The 17,614-nt window shown below is 40.7% G+C and overlaps 1 protein-coding gene across 1 annotated transcript in view; it reads left to right on the forward strand.

Moving 5' to 3' along the window:
* The first annotated feature begins 8,672 nt into the window (after window positions 1–8,672).
* tmtc2b (transmembrane O-mannosyltransferase targeting cadherins 2b) overlaps window positions 8,673–17,614 on the forward strand; it is a 97,145-nt gene continuing 88,203 nt past the window's right edge. The window contains exon 1 of the mRNA XM_042412727.1: window positions 8,673–9,178. Coding sequence (XP_042268661.1) covers window positions 9,096–9,178 — 83 coding nt within the window. The 5' untranslated portion in view covers window positions 8,673–9,095. The remainder of the gene's footprint in view (window positions 9,179–17,614) is intronic.

Genomic DNA, 17,614 nt, shown 5'->3' on the forward strand with positions numbered 1-17,614 from the left:
AGCCTGCAGTCTGAGCTGGTTCTCTATGCTAATGACATTTAGGGGAACATCTTGATAAAATTGATTTGACTGATAATTGGCATCCGACAGACAATAAAACCTCCTTTGCCAGTAACATCTTCCAGTAATCCATGCAATTCAATTAACTGATTTTCCCTGAAAGTTCTTGCTTGCAAAAAGCTTTTGTGATTCAGTCTGTCTGATGATCTTTGGCTACTCTGAGCTAATATAAATTCATTTGCAAGTTTAACAGGACCTCACTGTTGTTCACAAAGGGATTAGGGAAGGGTGTATGGATTGGTACCATTCTGTGCCACTGTTCCTCCAAGCCTCTGGATGACTTACAAGGTAAAACAATGGGAGTTATTGGTCTTCATTGGGTTTTTGAAGTAACATTAGCTGGTCAGGTGCAGGTCCGTCACTATGAGCAACGCCTTTTACATTACACAGTCATTTGATTCATTTTTATTAAAAAAATATTGATTATAGTTGCTGTTTCAAAGGCCCTACACACCTGTGGTACACCCACATTTAATAAGTGAAAACATCCACATGCATAAAATTCTCAACAAAAGGTCCACTTGGTGTTTGCAAAACTTGCAGCCACATCTCATGGCCTTCATCAGTTGATTGAGTTGCTCAGTTGTCATGGAAATGATTTAGTTTGTTATCACGTGACCTGGAGTTTAGTTTGGATTAAGTGATTACAGGTGATTGTGAATCGGGGCAGATAGGGGAGCGTAGCCTGTCTCTGTTCAAGGATGGTCTCTGGCATTAGATGTGGATGGCCTCCTTGATCTTTCTCCTGCTGTACACCTGTTTTTGTCACATGATAACTAAACCATCTCCATGACAACTGAGCAAATCCATCCACTGAGACAGGCCATTAAATGTTGCTGAGAGCTTCAGAAGTGGACTTTGTGTTGAGATGTTTTTACCAAAAGTTTAATTGCAAGGTCAAGAATGAGCCCTCAAGTTCAAAAACTTGAAAATCCATGTAAAGGAAAATCAGAGATTTCTTTTGCTGAAAGTGTGAAAAGACTGTGAACTATGTAGTCCTGAACTGAGGAGTTAGACTGTTAAACTGCTATCCACCATTTCTGTGTTCAGGATTTTTTGGGCAGGCCTGAAATGGTGAATCAATGACGTAAAGGCGTTACAAGCATGACCCTTCCCCTAACTTTATATAAGAACTAGAGCACCTTGGCATCAGCTGGGAGTGTAGTTTGTTGTTTGCTAATGGCAGCACGGAATTTTTTAATTGCAAGCTTAGTATTAGCATCCTGGGGGATGTATGCTGCAGTCACAACAGTAGATGTAAACTCTCTGGGCACACAGAAAGGTCTACACTTAACTATTAGATATTCTAGGTTAGCAGTGCCTTCGATGGCATTGTCCGTGCACCAAGCTTTGTTAATATAAATGCACAGTCCTCCACGCCCCACCTCTGGTCTTACCAGAGTCACTAACTGTTGTATCTGCCTCGTTGAGCCCGGTACCTCAACAGAATTTTAAAAAATGACAATTTAACATAACGATGATTGGTTGCTCCTAGTGTTACTTTATTTTAAATGTTATACATTTTAGGGAGTTCTGCAGGCTCAGAGACTGTTAAGTTGGGGCGTGGTTTCAGCATCTTCAGTGGACATGCTCCCGGTGTTTCAGAGCTCAGAATACTGCTTGTTTTTCCATGTTTTTGAAACCTAATTTTATATACTTGCCAATTTTTTTAATCATTCAAATTCGGCTGGGTGGTTAATAACACATTTTTCTCTGGTGAAAAACTCAGAACACATTTATTATTGCTTCACACGGACTTTAAATGGAATTTCAGTCATGACAATTTTTCATGGCAGAAAAAGCAGAATGAGATGTATGCATTTTTCCTTGGTGGTATTTTTAGTGATTGGGGTATTCATGAACATGCGCCCTCATTTCCTTCCTCTATGTCATCTTGAAGAAAACTGCTCATTCAAACATCTGCCAAACTGCAGCGGAGCCAAGAGACTCATGACCAGCGGCCGTGTAATTCTGTCTAACTCTGTCTCAAGACATGACATAAAAAAAATACACAATTCCTTAACATCAGCAAGACTTTTATTCGTACTGTAGTTAGCCCTCCTCTGGCGTGCACTTACCAAAGGAGTCGAGGCGGAGAGCTGGAGGAGCAAGCAGAGGAGACCTGAGCTGACATCTAAAGGATCCCTCGACTGGGCTCCGCTCTTCAATTGTCTGCTGAACACATTAGCCCAGATCAGCTGCGGTTCTCATCAGAGGCACTCAGGCTGAGGACCAAATATTACACATCAAAAAACAACCGGTGCATAAACCTATGCTCTTATAAACAGACACTTCGTACATACTGGTTTTTGTGCATGTGTGCACAACTACAGCCCTGGGATTTAAAGCCTGCTCAGGTTGCTGGGACAGGTTCAGGGAGCTGTGTGTTCATTAAAAAGACTGTAAACATTTTCTCATTGACCATATTCATAGAGATGTGCTAGATACACTTAAGCAGTCCACTGGGTCTCATTAAAATAATCATTTAAAGGGTTTATAGTACAGGTTGTTGCTACAGATCAAACACATTGTAGTTTGCTGTTTTTACAGATAATCATCAACTGCTTGCATTTTGTGGATAACTTTAAATATTTCTTTCTTATGTTTTAACAATCTCTGTTTTATTTCACTTGTTTATAGACCACAGGGCACATTTTTATTGACTATTTGTTGAGGGTTAGAGCAAAGGATTCACTAGAATGTCTTCAAATCTGTTTCCAAGAAAGTCATGTCTGGCTATATCCAATATCTGAAGGACATTCTCAAGCAAAAACAAAGCTTATTGCAGCAGCGGGACAATTTGCTCTATGGAAACGCTGTCAGCTAAAGGCCACTCACTGTCCGAGGGGTGGCATTTTTGTAGCTTTTAAAGGTTTAAAAGTAAAGGGTCTGATATGAATCTAGATTGTGCACTGGAGTTAGGAACCTGCCAGTTGCCAGTGGTGGGTTATGGAGGCATAGGTTAGGAATAACAGAGGTTTCAGTGATTGTCTCTGGAGTGGAGATGTTGATTCATCCGTGGAAAGACCTTGCTCCGGGTAATTTGGTTATGTAGATGAGTGCTCTTGTGCCTGTGACTGTGCTGAAAAGGACACAGGCGCGCGGCTGGCAGGACGCTTATGGGCTGGCAGAGTTATCCATACACTTGCGGGCAGCGTGCCACCATCGCCACAGTGATCTCCTGATCATTTGCAGTTATCCCCTTTCCTTGGGTTGAGTTAACAGGAAAAAATGGTATTCTGTAAAAAGCCACAACATTCCTCTGACAATGCTTATGTCTGTATAGCATAAACAGATGGGAGTTCTTGGCTATGCTGGGCTCCCGCTTAACTTTACTTTAGGATCTATTGTTTTTATTTATAGCAGGCTGCTGCTGTGTTGGCATTTTTATCCTGTAGAGAATTTGGTGCCTAATCAAAAAGAATTGAATGTTACTGAACCGTCCATAGCTAATGATAACAAAAATTAAAGTGGACATTTAATATAACAGGTTTCATACAACGTGTTGAAATACACTGTGGAAAGCGTTCATTTCATAGATGAAATGTTGGCATTGTGTTCCTGCAGGCATTGTTTCCTTCAGTTTCTGTCTTTGTACCATAAATAATCCCCCTCTCTCCTTTTGCTGTCTATTAAAACTTACTACACTGATCTTTTTGAGCTTCATGATGCATATGACTTTACATTATAAGTCGAAGAGGCTGTTGATGTGTGGGAAAAGAAAGGTTAAAATCAAAGTTATCCATGGCTTACGCACTCCAGCTTGCTTTAATTTTACCTGGCAAATAACAAGAATCTGCCCCAGAACTTATATGACTTAAAAGAGAAAAGACAGCACTCCGTTCCTTGCCAAAGATCAAGACTATCCCTGTCTGGTTAGACTTGAGAGGGAGACGGCAGTGTGGCTGCTGCTGCAGGGGGCATCGGGGTTCAAAGCAGGAGTCTAACGCAGAGTGTGTTGATGGACTCCTAAAATGGTGGTGGTTACTTAAAGGGGGTTAAAAAGTAGTGCAGCTCTTTTAAAAGAGCCAAAGAGAGAACATTGGGTCATGTATCTCTGATTTAGGCAAGTTCGTGTTGAAGATAATAGAGTTGGGCTCTTTGATAATACTGCAGATTCTCTGCTCACTTCTCTGCTCAGAATTTAATTGCTTTTTAAATTGGAAATGTTGTTCTCCACGCGCCATCGCACACCGAGATGTGATGGAGATAGGATGTATGTGTGTGTGTATATGTGTGCACAAGCAGTTATCTCAATGTGTATTTGAAAGAATCACGCTCAATAAAGCCTTCTTAACATCTTACAACCAGTCTGAATCTCCCAAGACCTTTCTCTCAAATGATACCAATGCTCCATACAACACATAGCAGAAGGTCCATCAGACTTTCTGCTCTTCCAATCCCATAACAGTTAATGGACCTGCCACACAGACAGACAAACTAACTCCCTAATGAAAAAGAGAAGACAAATTATATTAATGAAATGCCATTGCTTCTTGTTTGACGAATGCATGTTTCTTCCACCTTCACTCAGCCTGTCTATCAGCATTATGTTCTCTCCGGCTGCACCATCAGCTCTGGAATGAAAAGTGATTTACTAGTGATAGTTTACTGCTGAGTAAGCTGTGTCGAGATGAACATTCAAACTGATGATTTCATGTTTTTCCTGATGGCTGCTATTCTCTTCTGGAGCACAGACTGAGGGGGCTCAGATCATGAAGATGGAGAGGAAATGAGGAGAGAGAAGTGGCGACAGTATTTCTGTTTTCATCTTGGCCTGTCATAAAACACTTCCTGTGTGCATCTCTGGTTGTAATGCAAGTTATCAATTATCACAGGCTGGTGATATTTATCAGTTTTCTTGTTTAATATTCTGCTGAGTGTCAGTTCCTCCAAAACACCCACAAAGTAGATTAAGTCTCTTGGATTTGTGCAAAGCCATATGTAAGAGAGCCTGCATTAAGCATCACTTTCTGTTTGACCACATTCACGTTTCTTCGTTTTTTCCATGCAGAAGTGATTTTGCCCTCAGACGTGGGTCTGAACATGTAATTATCTAACAGCCAGAGCAGTGTCCCTGTAATTCCTGCAGACTGTCCAGGATCCAAAGACATTCAGGGAGGTCTTCCTCTGTCACATGCAGGCAAAACACCCATGCACCCCCTTTTCTCATTCACCCACACACACATACATACATACACATGTTTTCACTTTGGTAGACACTTCATGTGCAGAGCTGAGAACTTATCCTATTGTACAGTATACCCATTCCCATACAAAAACTTCTAACAATAAATTATATTTTATTCAATAAGTGATTTAACTGCACTACTATAGAAAAGGTAAGTAACTCGTTTCCCTCAATCCATTATCTTTCACTTCTTTCATTTCAAGTTGGTAATGTCCATAAAACACAACAGAAGTTAGTTGTGTTGAACTGTCACTTTATGATAAATCCACACAAGGATTCAGAGGTTAGTTGTGAAAGAAGTATTCATATTCTTTACTTAGGAAAAAACTAGAACTTCAACAATGTAAGAATACTTTACTAACAAGTCAAAGTCCTGCATTCAAACATTTACCTAAGTAAAATTACAGTAGTATTATCTGCCAAATGTACTTTAAGTATTAAAAGAAAAAATACTCATTATGTGGCTGAATGGCCCCAGTCAGTGTTTTATTCGTTATTATTATATTAGTTAATGTGGTGTGATGTAAACATCTAACATGTGTCTTTTTGGGTTATGTACCAATTTCATTCTTTTTTTAAACTGACCATGTTGCTAATTCTTTCATTTTTGTTTTATTGTATATGTCTCATGCTATTTTTGTTCTTAATAACTGTTAATGTACAGATCTAGTCCTATCTATATTAATATTAATAACCTATGTGTGTATTAACACATCCCAGGGAGACTAGTAATCACATCAGTGGGAGCTAATGGGGATCCTCTTAACAATAGACAATCTTATTACCCATATTAATGGATTATTATTGCAAATGCATTAACATGTAAGCAGTATGGGTGGGTGGTGGTTTCATTTATATCAATGCATCATATTTTATAAGCTCATCATATTTTTTGTATGCCATATTTTAATCTATAAGGTATATGAGAGCACCTAATTTCCATTACTGTTTCGTAATGTCCATTATAGATTAATCTTCCTTGATTAATTGATTACACATTAAACAAAGTAGAGCTGAGAAACTGCAACTATGTGATGTTTTGGCATTTTTCCTTGAAAAATCACTTTAATGATTAATCCATTATGAAAATAGTTTCTGATTAATTTTCAGTGGATTGGCTAGTTGAATAATTATTATTATATATTATTTCAGGTCTAGTAAAGTTACTGCAAAATTATTGTAGACATGGAAGTATAAAGTAGCGTCAAATGAAAATAATCAAGTGAAGTGCAAACATCTCAAAATTGTACTAAAAGTACAGCAGCTACATGCATGAAACATAACTGCAGAACATAATCAACAACAAAAGAATAATTTGATCTGCAGCTCATCAAATTATCACGTTACTGGATCAGAAAGGGTTTTTTGGTTTTGTTTTAATTCAGTAAAGAACAGTGATATTACACGTGAACATCTCTTGAACCTGATGATAATAGGGTCGGATTCCTTATGTTTGGATATTTCATCAGTCCTCATGAATTGTAGACTGGAAGAAACAGCATTGCGCCGGTTGCTCTGATCACTCTAATTAATTCCTGAAATGTGTTACATCATAGTGTCCTGCTGCTGTCCCGTGAAAGGCTACATTGAAGTCTGCCCCGACAGATGGGGTCTGTCTATTGAAACAACCCTGAATCAATATGCAGTGGGCCAGGCTACTTGCTTTGTCTGTGGAGCACATTTACAATTATTCCTTTTTTTTTCTCCTTTCTTTGCCGCTGGTCTCTTACGTCTTTATATTGAGCAATATCCTCCATTGAAAGTGGTCCAAGAACATTTGAACAATCATGAATAAGAGCTTGATTTTAAATAGATTATGGAAATGAAAACATGTTGTTCATCAGTTGATCCTGAAATTGATGATCCAAGATCAAATCTAGGAACATGTAATAATAAGCAGACATTAAAGTTACCAATCATGAAAAAGTGCACTAATTTTGTTGTTATTTTATTATATCAGAGTCATTTTGGAACAGAAGAACCGGTGATTATAATTGGAACAACTTTGTATTTATTTAAGAACATGCATTTAGTTGCATTTAGAAATGTGTGTCTTGTATAGTCTCCCCACAGATATCATGCACTGTGAGCCCTCTACTGGCCAGCTACTGTGTGTACTCATGTTTAACCTGCTCAGATTTAAATCAATAGAAAGTAATTACTCGAATGACCCTGGAGAGCTTCTCAGGGACTAATGTGATGAAACATGTCACCTATTCTTCATATCAATTAAAGGAAAATATTTCTCCTTTTATGATTCAATCAGCCTATCTTTTTAATCAAAGTGGTCTGTGCTCTTATAAGAAAAAAATCCCTACCCTGAAAGAAGTCCACTCTCTTTGGATCGCAAAACTATACTTTCAGCTAAAAGCAGACTATAAAGTAGCTTTAAATAAGCAACTGTGAATTTTCAACCTTTTTCTCTCTTTTTTTCAATGAACAGAAGCCAAAGCAAATACACACAATGTTCCTTTTGTAGCTGCTGTCTCCTACAGCTGTGATCATTTGTTTTGAGTTTATTGAAGCCAGATCAGCATTATGGTAAAAGTTGTGGGATTTACTAAAATAATTCAGAACACACTGTGTGATTTTTCAGCTGTGCTGCTGTACTTTATATATCCTGGGGGTATTCTTTAATTATCATGTATCTTCATTAAGGAGTAAGAGACACAAATCAGATTTTCCATATTTATTCTATATGTGGCACTGATAGAAAGAATATTGCATTCATTATGGTGTTAACCCCTAAGGAATGAAACAGCCAGCTGGTGAAATCAAATCAAAGATTCATGATCATGCTTTGGCAATCCACAGTATCCACCTGACTGACTTTACTTTGAGGACCATCTTCATATCATGGACTGCTGGTACTGCACAGTGACCGTTACATGTTAGTGTCATTAATCCCCCATCTCTGGATCAAGGGTAGTGCGCATGCACCAAAGATCTAACCACATGCGTTTGGATCACAATTTCCGTCAAACAGTCAGAGATAAAGTGATTGGAACCGGAAGTGTGTACAGTTTTTCTCCAAACTAAAGGCCAGAATTAATCAGAAAGTGAATAAAGTTGGACCACAAGTCTCGGTATGATCACCCAAATAAATGAGCTTGAGCTTATAGTAACTGGAATACAGATAAACCTATAAAAATATTTTTATTAGCCTTTATCTTTTTGTATTCTGTTTCATTTTAGAGTAGCTAATTACAGACCGTCAAATAAAACATACACATGATTTTATATAAAACAGGAAGGAACTATTTACATGTTGTTGTTGTTAATGTTGTTGTTGTTGTTTATCTGCAATTTGACTCTGGTTGTATTAATAAAGCATTGGTCAACACGCTTTGCTTCGAAAGTTTAACCGGAAGTTGCGTGTGTGATTGCGGTTAGCTTGACGTCATCTCCATCACGACGTTGATCCAGCAGCGGCCGCTGAGCGTCAGAGCGCTGATCCTCCTCTGAAGGCGTGCGGCGCGCTGTCACACATTCAGTCAACGCTGCTCGTGTTTTGTTTTTTTTTTTGTTTTTTTCTCTGTCCAACTCCCAGCAGGATAAAACGCTGTGCAGCTCAGACCCAACATGGGTTAGAAAGACAGCCAGCTATGGATTATCCACTCTGTGCACTTCAGCGAGGATGATGGGGGGAAGAATATGGACTTGTTTTCGCAGAAACATCCTGACAAAGACGGGGACTGAGAGGGAATAGAGATCTGGATCCGCTGCCTTTTTCTGTCTCGCTTTGCATCCTTCTTCTTCTCGTGTTTCGTTTTTTATGTTTTTTTTTTTTTTTTTTTTTTAATATTATTATCATCATTTCCCCGCGTGTGTGCGAGACAGAGAGATGTTTGCAGAGTTGCTGTGCGGCGCCGTGGCTTTGGTCCTGTATGTCAACACTCTGGGCGCCGATTTCTGCTACGATGACAGGTACTTGGATGAATGAATGACACCCAGATCCGTATTACTAACGTCACTGTCTCCACTGTTTCTCCTCACCAACACCCTATCAGTTCTGCACAAGAGCACAGACATCATGATGGGCTTCATTCATTATGTTGGCATAACTCTGAGTGAGAAGTATTTCACTGCTACAGCAGTTGAGCATTTCCATTAACAGAACAAGCAGCCTGCCTGAAGGCAAGTATCAATTCATCAATAAAGTATGGTGCTTTGAAGGGCTGTTGAGGGATCGAAATGCCCTACTGTTTCTCTATCTGTAGTACAGTGCTCTTATAACTTCAAAATCAGCTCCGTACTCACTTTATGGATCAATATTTCCTATGCAATTACCATAAAACTTCTGCAGCATCCATGTAGTAGGCTAATATCTTTGTGGGATTACAATTAGTTTCCATAGGATGGGCAGTGACATCAGCAGTGTGCTTGGATGCCTCAGTGCAAAGTGTTGCAGTCTCCAGAGTGTGGAGATACTCCAAGACTTAAGTTGTGCTGAGGAAATAATTGATCTCTGGAGAAGAAATGTCTTCTCACTCCACAGCAGATGTCCCTGACCAAACTCGTCCAAATGTACAGCCTACTGAAACTTTGATCAAAGTATTTTATTATTAACTTACTTTAAAAATAGGCTCCAACTTGTCACCCTCCACTGGAAACCGTCGGTTTGAGAAAGCGAGCGTTGGTTCAGCCGCTGTAATGCAGGGTAATGCATTACTCATAGCTGGCCTTTTGATATTTGATGGCTGAACGGTTGTCAGTGCCTCAGGCTTATTTATTCACCATCCAAGCCATGATGTAGGTCAGAGGCATCGTCGTCTTCTTGCCATCACTATATCATCTTCCTATCGTGCTATAGCCTATACAAGTTTATTTTATAATGTCCTAATATTTATAGATATTAGGATGAAATACACCTCCTTGGGACAGAATATGGTGCAGTTTATAGTCCTTTATTACTGACAGTCTGTTTATTCATGACAGGTGTTTGCGAATATTAAAACACACCCAGAGGATACAGCTTAGAGAACAAACAGTACATTTACCCCCTCCGCATCATCTGGTGGTGTATTTCCTTTACAACTCCGCTTACTGCTGTGTATATAGAACACTTCCTGCGTAACACATTCCCCGAGGCCTTTTTAGCAGAATGTGAGATACTTTTCTCGTGGTGCAGTCGCTGTGCCTTTGCACTTTGCACTCAGGTCAGATGATTCAGGCACTTCTGTGTAAGAAGGATGGTGTTCTGTTTCCATAAACCTGTCAGGGAGTGGCAGCACGGTGGAGAGGTGAGAGGCTACTGCATCTGCTGCAGAGGCGGCTGCTGTGTGGCTGCTGGAGCTTCCAAGTTTTAATGGAAGACAGAAAGCCAAACCCTGATTATTCTGTGAAGAGATGTTAACAATAATGTTATTTATTACCATATGAGTTTGGTCCAAGTTAGGTTTCTTACGAAACAGATGAATGACGGAGTTCTCCAATCCCAGCCAGGGATTTTTAAAAGATTTTTCTGACGTGTTGTGTCTCTGACATGTTTTTCATTGCGGGCTATCTGTCATCCGGCGTTATCTGTTTTTTAACACCATGTGTTTGGTTCAAGCGTGCAATTAGCAGCCGTCTCCTGTCCCCTCAGGCTCCACTGGGGGAGAGAGATAGAGGAAGGGCGGGGGCAAAAGAGATATATAATTTTGTTAAGCGAAGCAGTCCTGGAGACACACAAACACACACACACACATTGATCTAACTTGCTAATGGTGCATTTGTGAAGAGAAAAAGCTGATGTGACATGGTGAGGGTAAAGGAGTCATCACGGAAAACACTGAATGCGTGAATGACGATGAATCAAACTGCAGGGTTGCAGACTGTAGAAAAGATTTATTTTGACTGTGAATCTGATAGCAATTAAATGGATCTTTCATGTTTTTCATAAATTCGTCTATTTCTTGAAGACATTAGCGGACACCAGTATTACAGAACGTAAAGCCTCATGCTTAAAAATAAACACCTACAGCTGATGTTTTATTTAGTGTGCATGTAAAAAAAAAAAACCCAAAAAAACAGAAACTGCCTTCCATTGGATGTTTATGACAAATAGTCACAAAGGAATTAAATATGGATGATTTGGCACGGTGCAGCATTGATTTTTTTCAGGGAGAAGACAGATAGTGCTTCCCTTTTGCTCCTGGCTGTGAAAACAGTGCATTGGTTTAACTCAGCTAGTGATTAAAAGTTAAGATCCAAGATCGTGGCATGTGTGTGTGTGTGTGTGTGTGTGTGTGTGTGTGTGTGTGTGTGTGTGTGAAATGGCTAGGGGCTAAAGAACTGGCATAAAAGACACCTGAGGATTTGAAATCGATTGGCTGGTAGTCTTGTTACGTCGCTGGAATACAAAACGAGTTGTTGCTCTCTTCCTGTTTATTCAAAGGGAATGTTCGAGGGAAAAAAAAGTGACATTGCGTGTTCTTAATCAGATACTTCTTATCAAAGCTAGGTTCACTGGTTACACATTCATTTGAGCAAACTTTACGCATTCCTTACTTAATAACAAAGGCCGTCAGGAGGTCACAGTCAAAAAAAAAACAAAAAACTGTTTACTTAATGTTATCCTCTAGGCTGTAAAAAAAAAAATCTCATACAAGGCAGTTTTTGACCCTGCAGTCACTCACCGCCCCTCCCTCGATAAAAATGACAACCTGGAAGAGTGGCCTGCTCTGCGGTGCCAAATTGCCTTGGGGAGCTTTTCCTGTCACTCCCCTGGACACACTCATCATTAGCACATACATGGATTTGACACCTGCACTGGAAAATGGGAATCATATGTCACATAGTTCATATCTTTGCTACTATAATCTACAGTTAGGACGGAGTGAAGGAATGGGAGAGCCCAGATAAATGTCAGAGGAGAAATATTGGTGCAATATTCTGTGACTTGCTGTGTAAGCTTGCATGCACGGCAGTATAGCAGCAAAACCTGGTGAAGGCATTAGTGCATTATTAGCTTGATTGTAGGTGGACACGTGTATGTTCGCACGCGGTCTTAACACTTCTTAAATTGTGTGAATTGAAAAGCTGTTGTGTCACAGGTTAAGCAAGGTAAATGTACCAGTTGTGAAGTCAGAAAGGCAGCATACTTTTCCCCCCATCACACAGTTGAAAACACAGAGCTGTTTTCAAGGTATATTTCAGCTGAGAGTGCTCAACCCACGCACACTGGTTTTATGGATTATCGTTCCCTGTCAGGAGCTGATGGATGTGATGAACTGCACCCACCTCATTTCTCTGCCCTCGTGTGATGTCGTAAAGCTTTGACTGTGTGAGGATGTGTGAAGGTTGCGGGTTCACGCTGAAGGACGCAGCCTCCCCGGGCATGGGCGATGATTTATAACACTCAGACAGTTTGGAAAAGGCGAGTCGATGCTCCATGCCCCGAAAGCTTTATTAGAGAAGTCGGGGCGGAGGCAGAACCAAACACTTAATGCTGATGCAGTTAGATGGGATCTTCGACTCGATGATGGCAAATCAGCCACACAGCGCTTTGGGCAGTGACTCATGTTGTTTAATGATGGTACCAACCCAGTGATGGAAAAAAACAGAAGTGAATCTCCCTTTATTTATTTTTTGTGGGGTTTTTTTTTTTCATTTTTGCTTAATTGAATTCTATTTTTATCATGTATTGTAGGCAGCATCCTTTTCAAGTCTTGATTTTGTTTGCCTCTTATTGCAAAAAAAGTAGGCTGATTACTTATTAAAAATCGCAACCATATAACAAAGACAGTTGTCTGCATTGTGCACTTGTTCTCCTGAGTGCATAAATATCACACATAATGTCCCAAAAGCTTAATTTGAGCCTTCGTGTAGCTTATGTTACCAATTTCGAGGCTCTGTGTGGTCCTTGTCAGGTGCAGACCAGCCTGCGTTGGCCTACCTGACCTGACGTGGACTAGTCTGTGCCGCTGTCTGCACTCATGGCTGCCTCTTATTTGGCTCTGTGTGTCATTGCAGTGATCTGGAACCCTGCTCTCGTGCCCTGTACTGTAGGACGGGCTGGTTAGCGTTGCGGTTATGTTGAGGGCCCAAGGGCGGCAACCCAGCAGTCTGAGTATCTCCGCTTTTTTTCCCAGTCAGGCTTTCTCTGTCTGTGCCCTGTAATTAACGTCCTGCCTGCAGAGAGGGACTCACGACATGGTTTGGTAGACGTAGCTGCTCCGCTCTCTCTCTCTCTCTCTCTCTTTCTCTCTTTCTATGTCTGCCTTCCCCTCCAACTGCCCCCCAAAGCCTTTTAGGCCTCCAGCCCCATCATCCAACGACTGCCTCCAGATGGTCTCGTTTGGTGAGCAGTTGAGGGTTTTTCTTCCTTCTGCAGTTTGGAGGGGAAGGTTTGAAGTGGATTCAAATAGAGGATGTATTTGCTTGCAGTTGCCAGGATGGAGACATCAAAGTCTCTGATGACATAGAGAGTGCGTAATAGAGTCAGTGAAAATGGCCTCATGACTGGAGCACAGTCATATTATCTTTTTTTTTTTTCCTAATAAACATCAAATTAAAAAGACAAACAAACGGTGACAAATACTGATGACCATTGTGGTAGTGACCTCTCAATGAGAGGTATATCTGTTGTGTGGAAGAGGAAGCTTTGATGTTTCTGTGTTTCCTCCCTCAAACCACCAGGGAGTACAACCCATTGGCAGGAGAGGAAGGAGATGTGGGAGGCATCCTGCCCAATAGTGAAGCCCTCACGCTTTCTCTAATAGATTTTCTCAGATGAGCGGAAGAGGGTGTTTTGAGATTTGTGAGCACCGTTTACAGATTATACACAATTACTGGGTGCCAACTTGAGACTTTTTAACATTCTAGACACAGTAGCTGCTACATGTGCCTCTGTAACAAACCAAACATTGTCATTCTGATTTGCTTTCTCTCATGTTGCCTCAATATTCCAGACACAATAGCTAATCTGCTGCCATCTAGTCATTTCACAGAAATAGACATTATAGAGAATTACTGTCGCTGTGACCATCTTTACTTGAGCTAAACGAGCCCGGAAAGATCAGCTCAGTGTCTAACCACAGATAGATTGAATCTCCATTTTCCTAAGCTCTCATTTTCCAACAGATAGCTGTTGAGGGTAGAAATTGTTATTTTCATCCTCGCCACAATTGCAAGATAAGCCAGCCTGGCAGAAATGCATTTGTTTCTAAAAATAGCATTAATGAGGGGTTCTAATATGTTTGTGAGTTGCTCCCCTTACCCACAAAACCCTACAGAGTTACTTGAAGCATCAGAGTCTTGGATAGAGTGAGTTCATATTTAGGTCAATAGGAAACAGCTGACTAGATATGATGCTTCTTTTTCTCCCTGACTGTCATAAGGCTTAGAATAAGACTTCATTATACTGTATCTTGGTTATTGAATTACTCCTCCTGAAGTTCAATGAAAATGTTGGCCTTTGTGTTGCATTCCCTGTGGTGAGGGCAGATAGGAAAAATCTGAAATACCTGTAATATTTGGAAAATGTGCAATGCAGATTAAACTTGAGAAAGTGTTTTATTGGAGCATTTCCTAACATGTTAAAAAAAAAAGCATGGAAACACACACATTGTAGCAGAACACTGCATTCCTATTGCTTAACTGTGGGCTTCCTTCTCCCTACCTTTCCAGTCTGGGTCACCAGGTTTCTCAGTAACTGTCAAAACAGTTAAATTAGCCCTGCGGACTCCTGTGTGGCCCAGAGTTGGATGGCAGCTTCCACTGTGTCATCTGTGTGTTGGTGGGTGTGACCTATGGTGAACTCTCACTGCTCTTGCAAGTCAAAGAGGATTTGAAAATGTTCTCATTTCCCACAGAGAAGAGGAAATATCATTTCCTGGTTTACTTGCAACACTTTGTACGACTTTCTACACAATAAATACTTTTTACATAATAAACAAACAATAAAACAAACAATAAATAACAAGGGAAGAAGCACTATTGGGGAATCATATTCTTCAAAGCACAAAACACTTTATAGAATACTATTCAAAAGAAAGGGACCAAAAGTGCCATGTTTAAAAAATTTAAGGGGTCCTTCATCAAAAATGTTGTTTATATTATGTGTTTATTTTTTAAAAATGTATCTTGGCCACGATTTTTTTTAAAACTCTCAGATATTGATATGTATACCAGGCTCAAAAAGTCCTGTATATTTTGTTCTCTAATAACAAATTGACATTTCATTTTCAGCCACCAGACCAACTAACGGGATAACTCTTCATATATCTGCCATTCCTTTTTCATGATTTTGTTTTATAGTGTTTAAACATTATCTCTACAACCTGCTACTGTTCACAAATCAGTATGAACAGTAGCAGGATGTAATTCTAAGCATGGTAGCACCACTAAATCGTAGTCCAAGTTTTTAAGTAATCCTGAATGACATACATGACAATAGAGCGTGCTCCTGCAATGCCACTGGATACCACTGGTAACCTCCAGGCTCAGATACTGTCTTGCCTCTTGAGAAACATGATACATTACATCAGTCTTAAATACCTGTGATAGCTTGATGTGGAGCCGATCACACAGCGTGGAGCCGAAGGTACCCTACAAACTCCCTTTGATTACTGGAGCACACTGCTATCTGCCTTGGGATGAAACTGAATATGCCTGGCAGGTTGTAAAAAGCTGAATCACTCCAGGGATTGTCTGCTTCAGCTGATTGCCGTTTGTGATATGCTGCCGTGATATACCAGGCCAGTGGCCTTACTGTGGGATTCAGCGTTGCTCATTAGCAGCCACCATGCCCACCATTTCTTGAAAGCCCTTGCTGTGCTCCAGCCAGGCCAGAGCAAGCTGCTTCAAAGCTGCATTAATCAGACTCTGATGCTTTGTAATCACCCGACTGGTATGCAGTGCGATGAGAAATGGGCCATATGTAGATGTCGGGTTAGCTGCCTGGTGGTGGATTGAGGCATTAGAGATTGTCTTTGCTGCACTGCACAAGATGTTAACCTTAGTCCTCTTTGGGTATTCTCAGTCTCCTAGCCTGGCTATTTAATTAAAAGCCAACAGATTATCTCCCCTAATACATCATGTGGTTATAGCAGCACACACACGTACAGTATCCTCCACACAGACAGACACACGCACACAGCGATAATAATCGCCTTAAATGGGAATAATGTGCAACACCGGACTGAATTATCCAAAAAGCAAATCCTTCACATGGTCAGTATTGCATGGCAGACGTTCAACACAGTTACTCAATAATGTGAGAAAGGCATTGGAGCTGCCAAGGAATACACTGAGTCAAAATGATGGATAAAATGTGCTGTTTGACCAACAAAATGAGATTAGTGGGATTTATAATAAAATAATGTGATGCATCTGGCGTGTCAGCTCTGTGCATTCCTGTCAACAATGGTTTCAAGGTGTGTACAAGCTGGTAAAGGTTAGGTTTATAAAAGTATAGGTTATGTTCCCATCATTAGACATGGGTCTCAAATGATTTGACTCCGCTGGGCTAAGTTGTTAATGGGTCTAGACAAGGGTTTGGATTTCGAGGGCTAATGCTGGCTGATGGTTCTTAAGCCGTGGCCACTCTCAGGCTCTTGGCCCTCTTCATATTAATGGGATTAACAGGACCGTGGATGAGAGGGGGCACGACATGTAAGCAGAGAACCCAGAGGCATTAGAAACAAAAACTCCCCTGTCTCCCATAACCAACAAGGATGCTACAGTTTGCCCTTTTCACTAAGGAAGAGGAGAAGGCTACCCCTCTTCACCAAGCCTCTCCTTCTCGGTGGCCTTATTCTCTGACAAGGAGCACTGGCTCGTTTCGATAAGGTTATGACACAAGTTGGCTGGTTCAGTGGCGATGCCTTTGTCCATTGTAAGACGAAGGGGTTGTGAGGTTCCTCTGTTCTCCCTGGACCCAATGAAGGAGACCATTTGTCCCCAAATAGAGGGGAATTAAACCCTGGTTGTGGTGGCCTGTTGTTTATGTAGGACAAAGAAGCAAGACCTCAGTGTTCACTGTTTGAACAGAGCAGAAAACTGCTGCAGCTTTGCAGACCAGACCTGTCAGAACCAATTGGGTGAACTCATTATGGTCGCACAAGCTCTGGTTAGCATTTCAAAGTGGAGAAGCAGAAGAAGGAGGGCGGAGGATTGACGGTCAGTGAGCTAACAAAAGCTGAATTGTGTTATGAATATGGTAGCTCAACTTGTTGGGTGGCATGGATGTTTAGCAGGAAAAATGATGTGTCAGTCAACATTTTTGAGGAAATGCGACATGACAAGTTTTAGAGCTGGTTGCCAGCCTGGAAACCAGCCATCAGCTTTTGTTTGGCAAAGCTGACAGAATGGTTGCCATGTTAGTTGTTAATAATTGGAGCATTAATGGTCCTGTTGGTGTTTTCACTCTTTCCATTT

The sequence above is a fragment of the Thunnus maccoyii genome, chromosome 5 (genome assembly GCF_910596095.1).
Source record: "Thunnus maccoyii chromosome 5, fThuMac1.1, whole genome shotgun sequence".
NCBI classification, from domain to species: Eukaryota; Metazoa; Chordata; class Actinopteri; order Scombriformes; family Scombridae; genus Thunnus; species Thunnus maccoyii.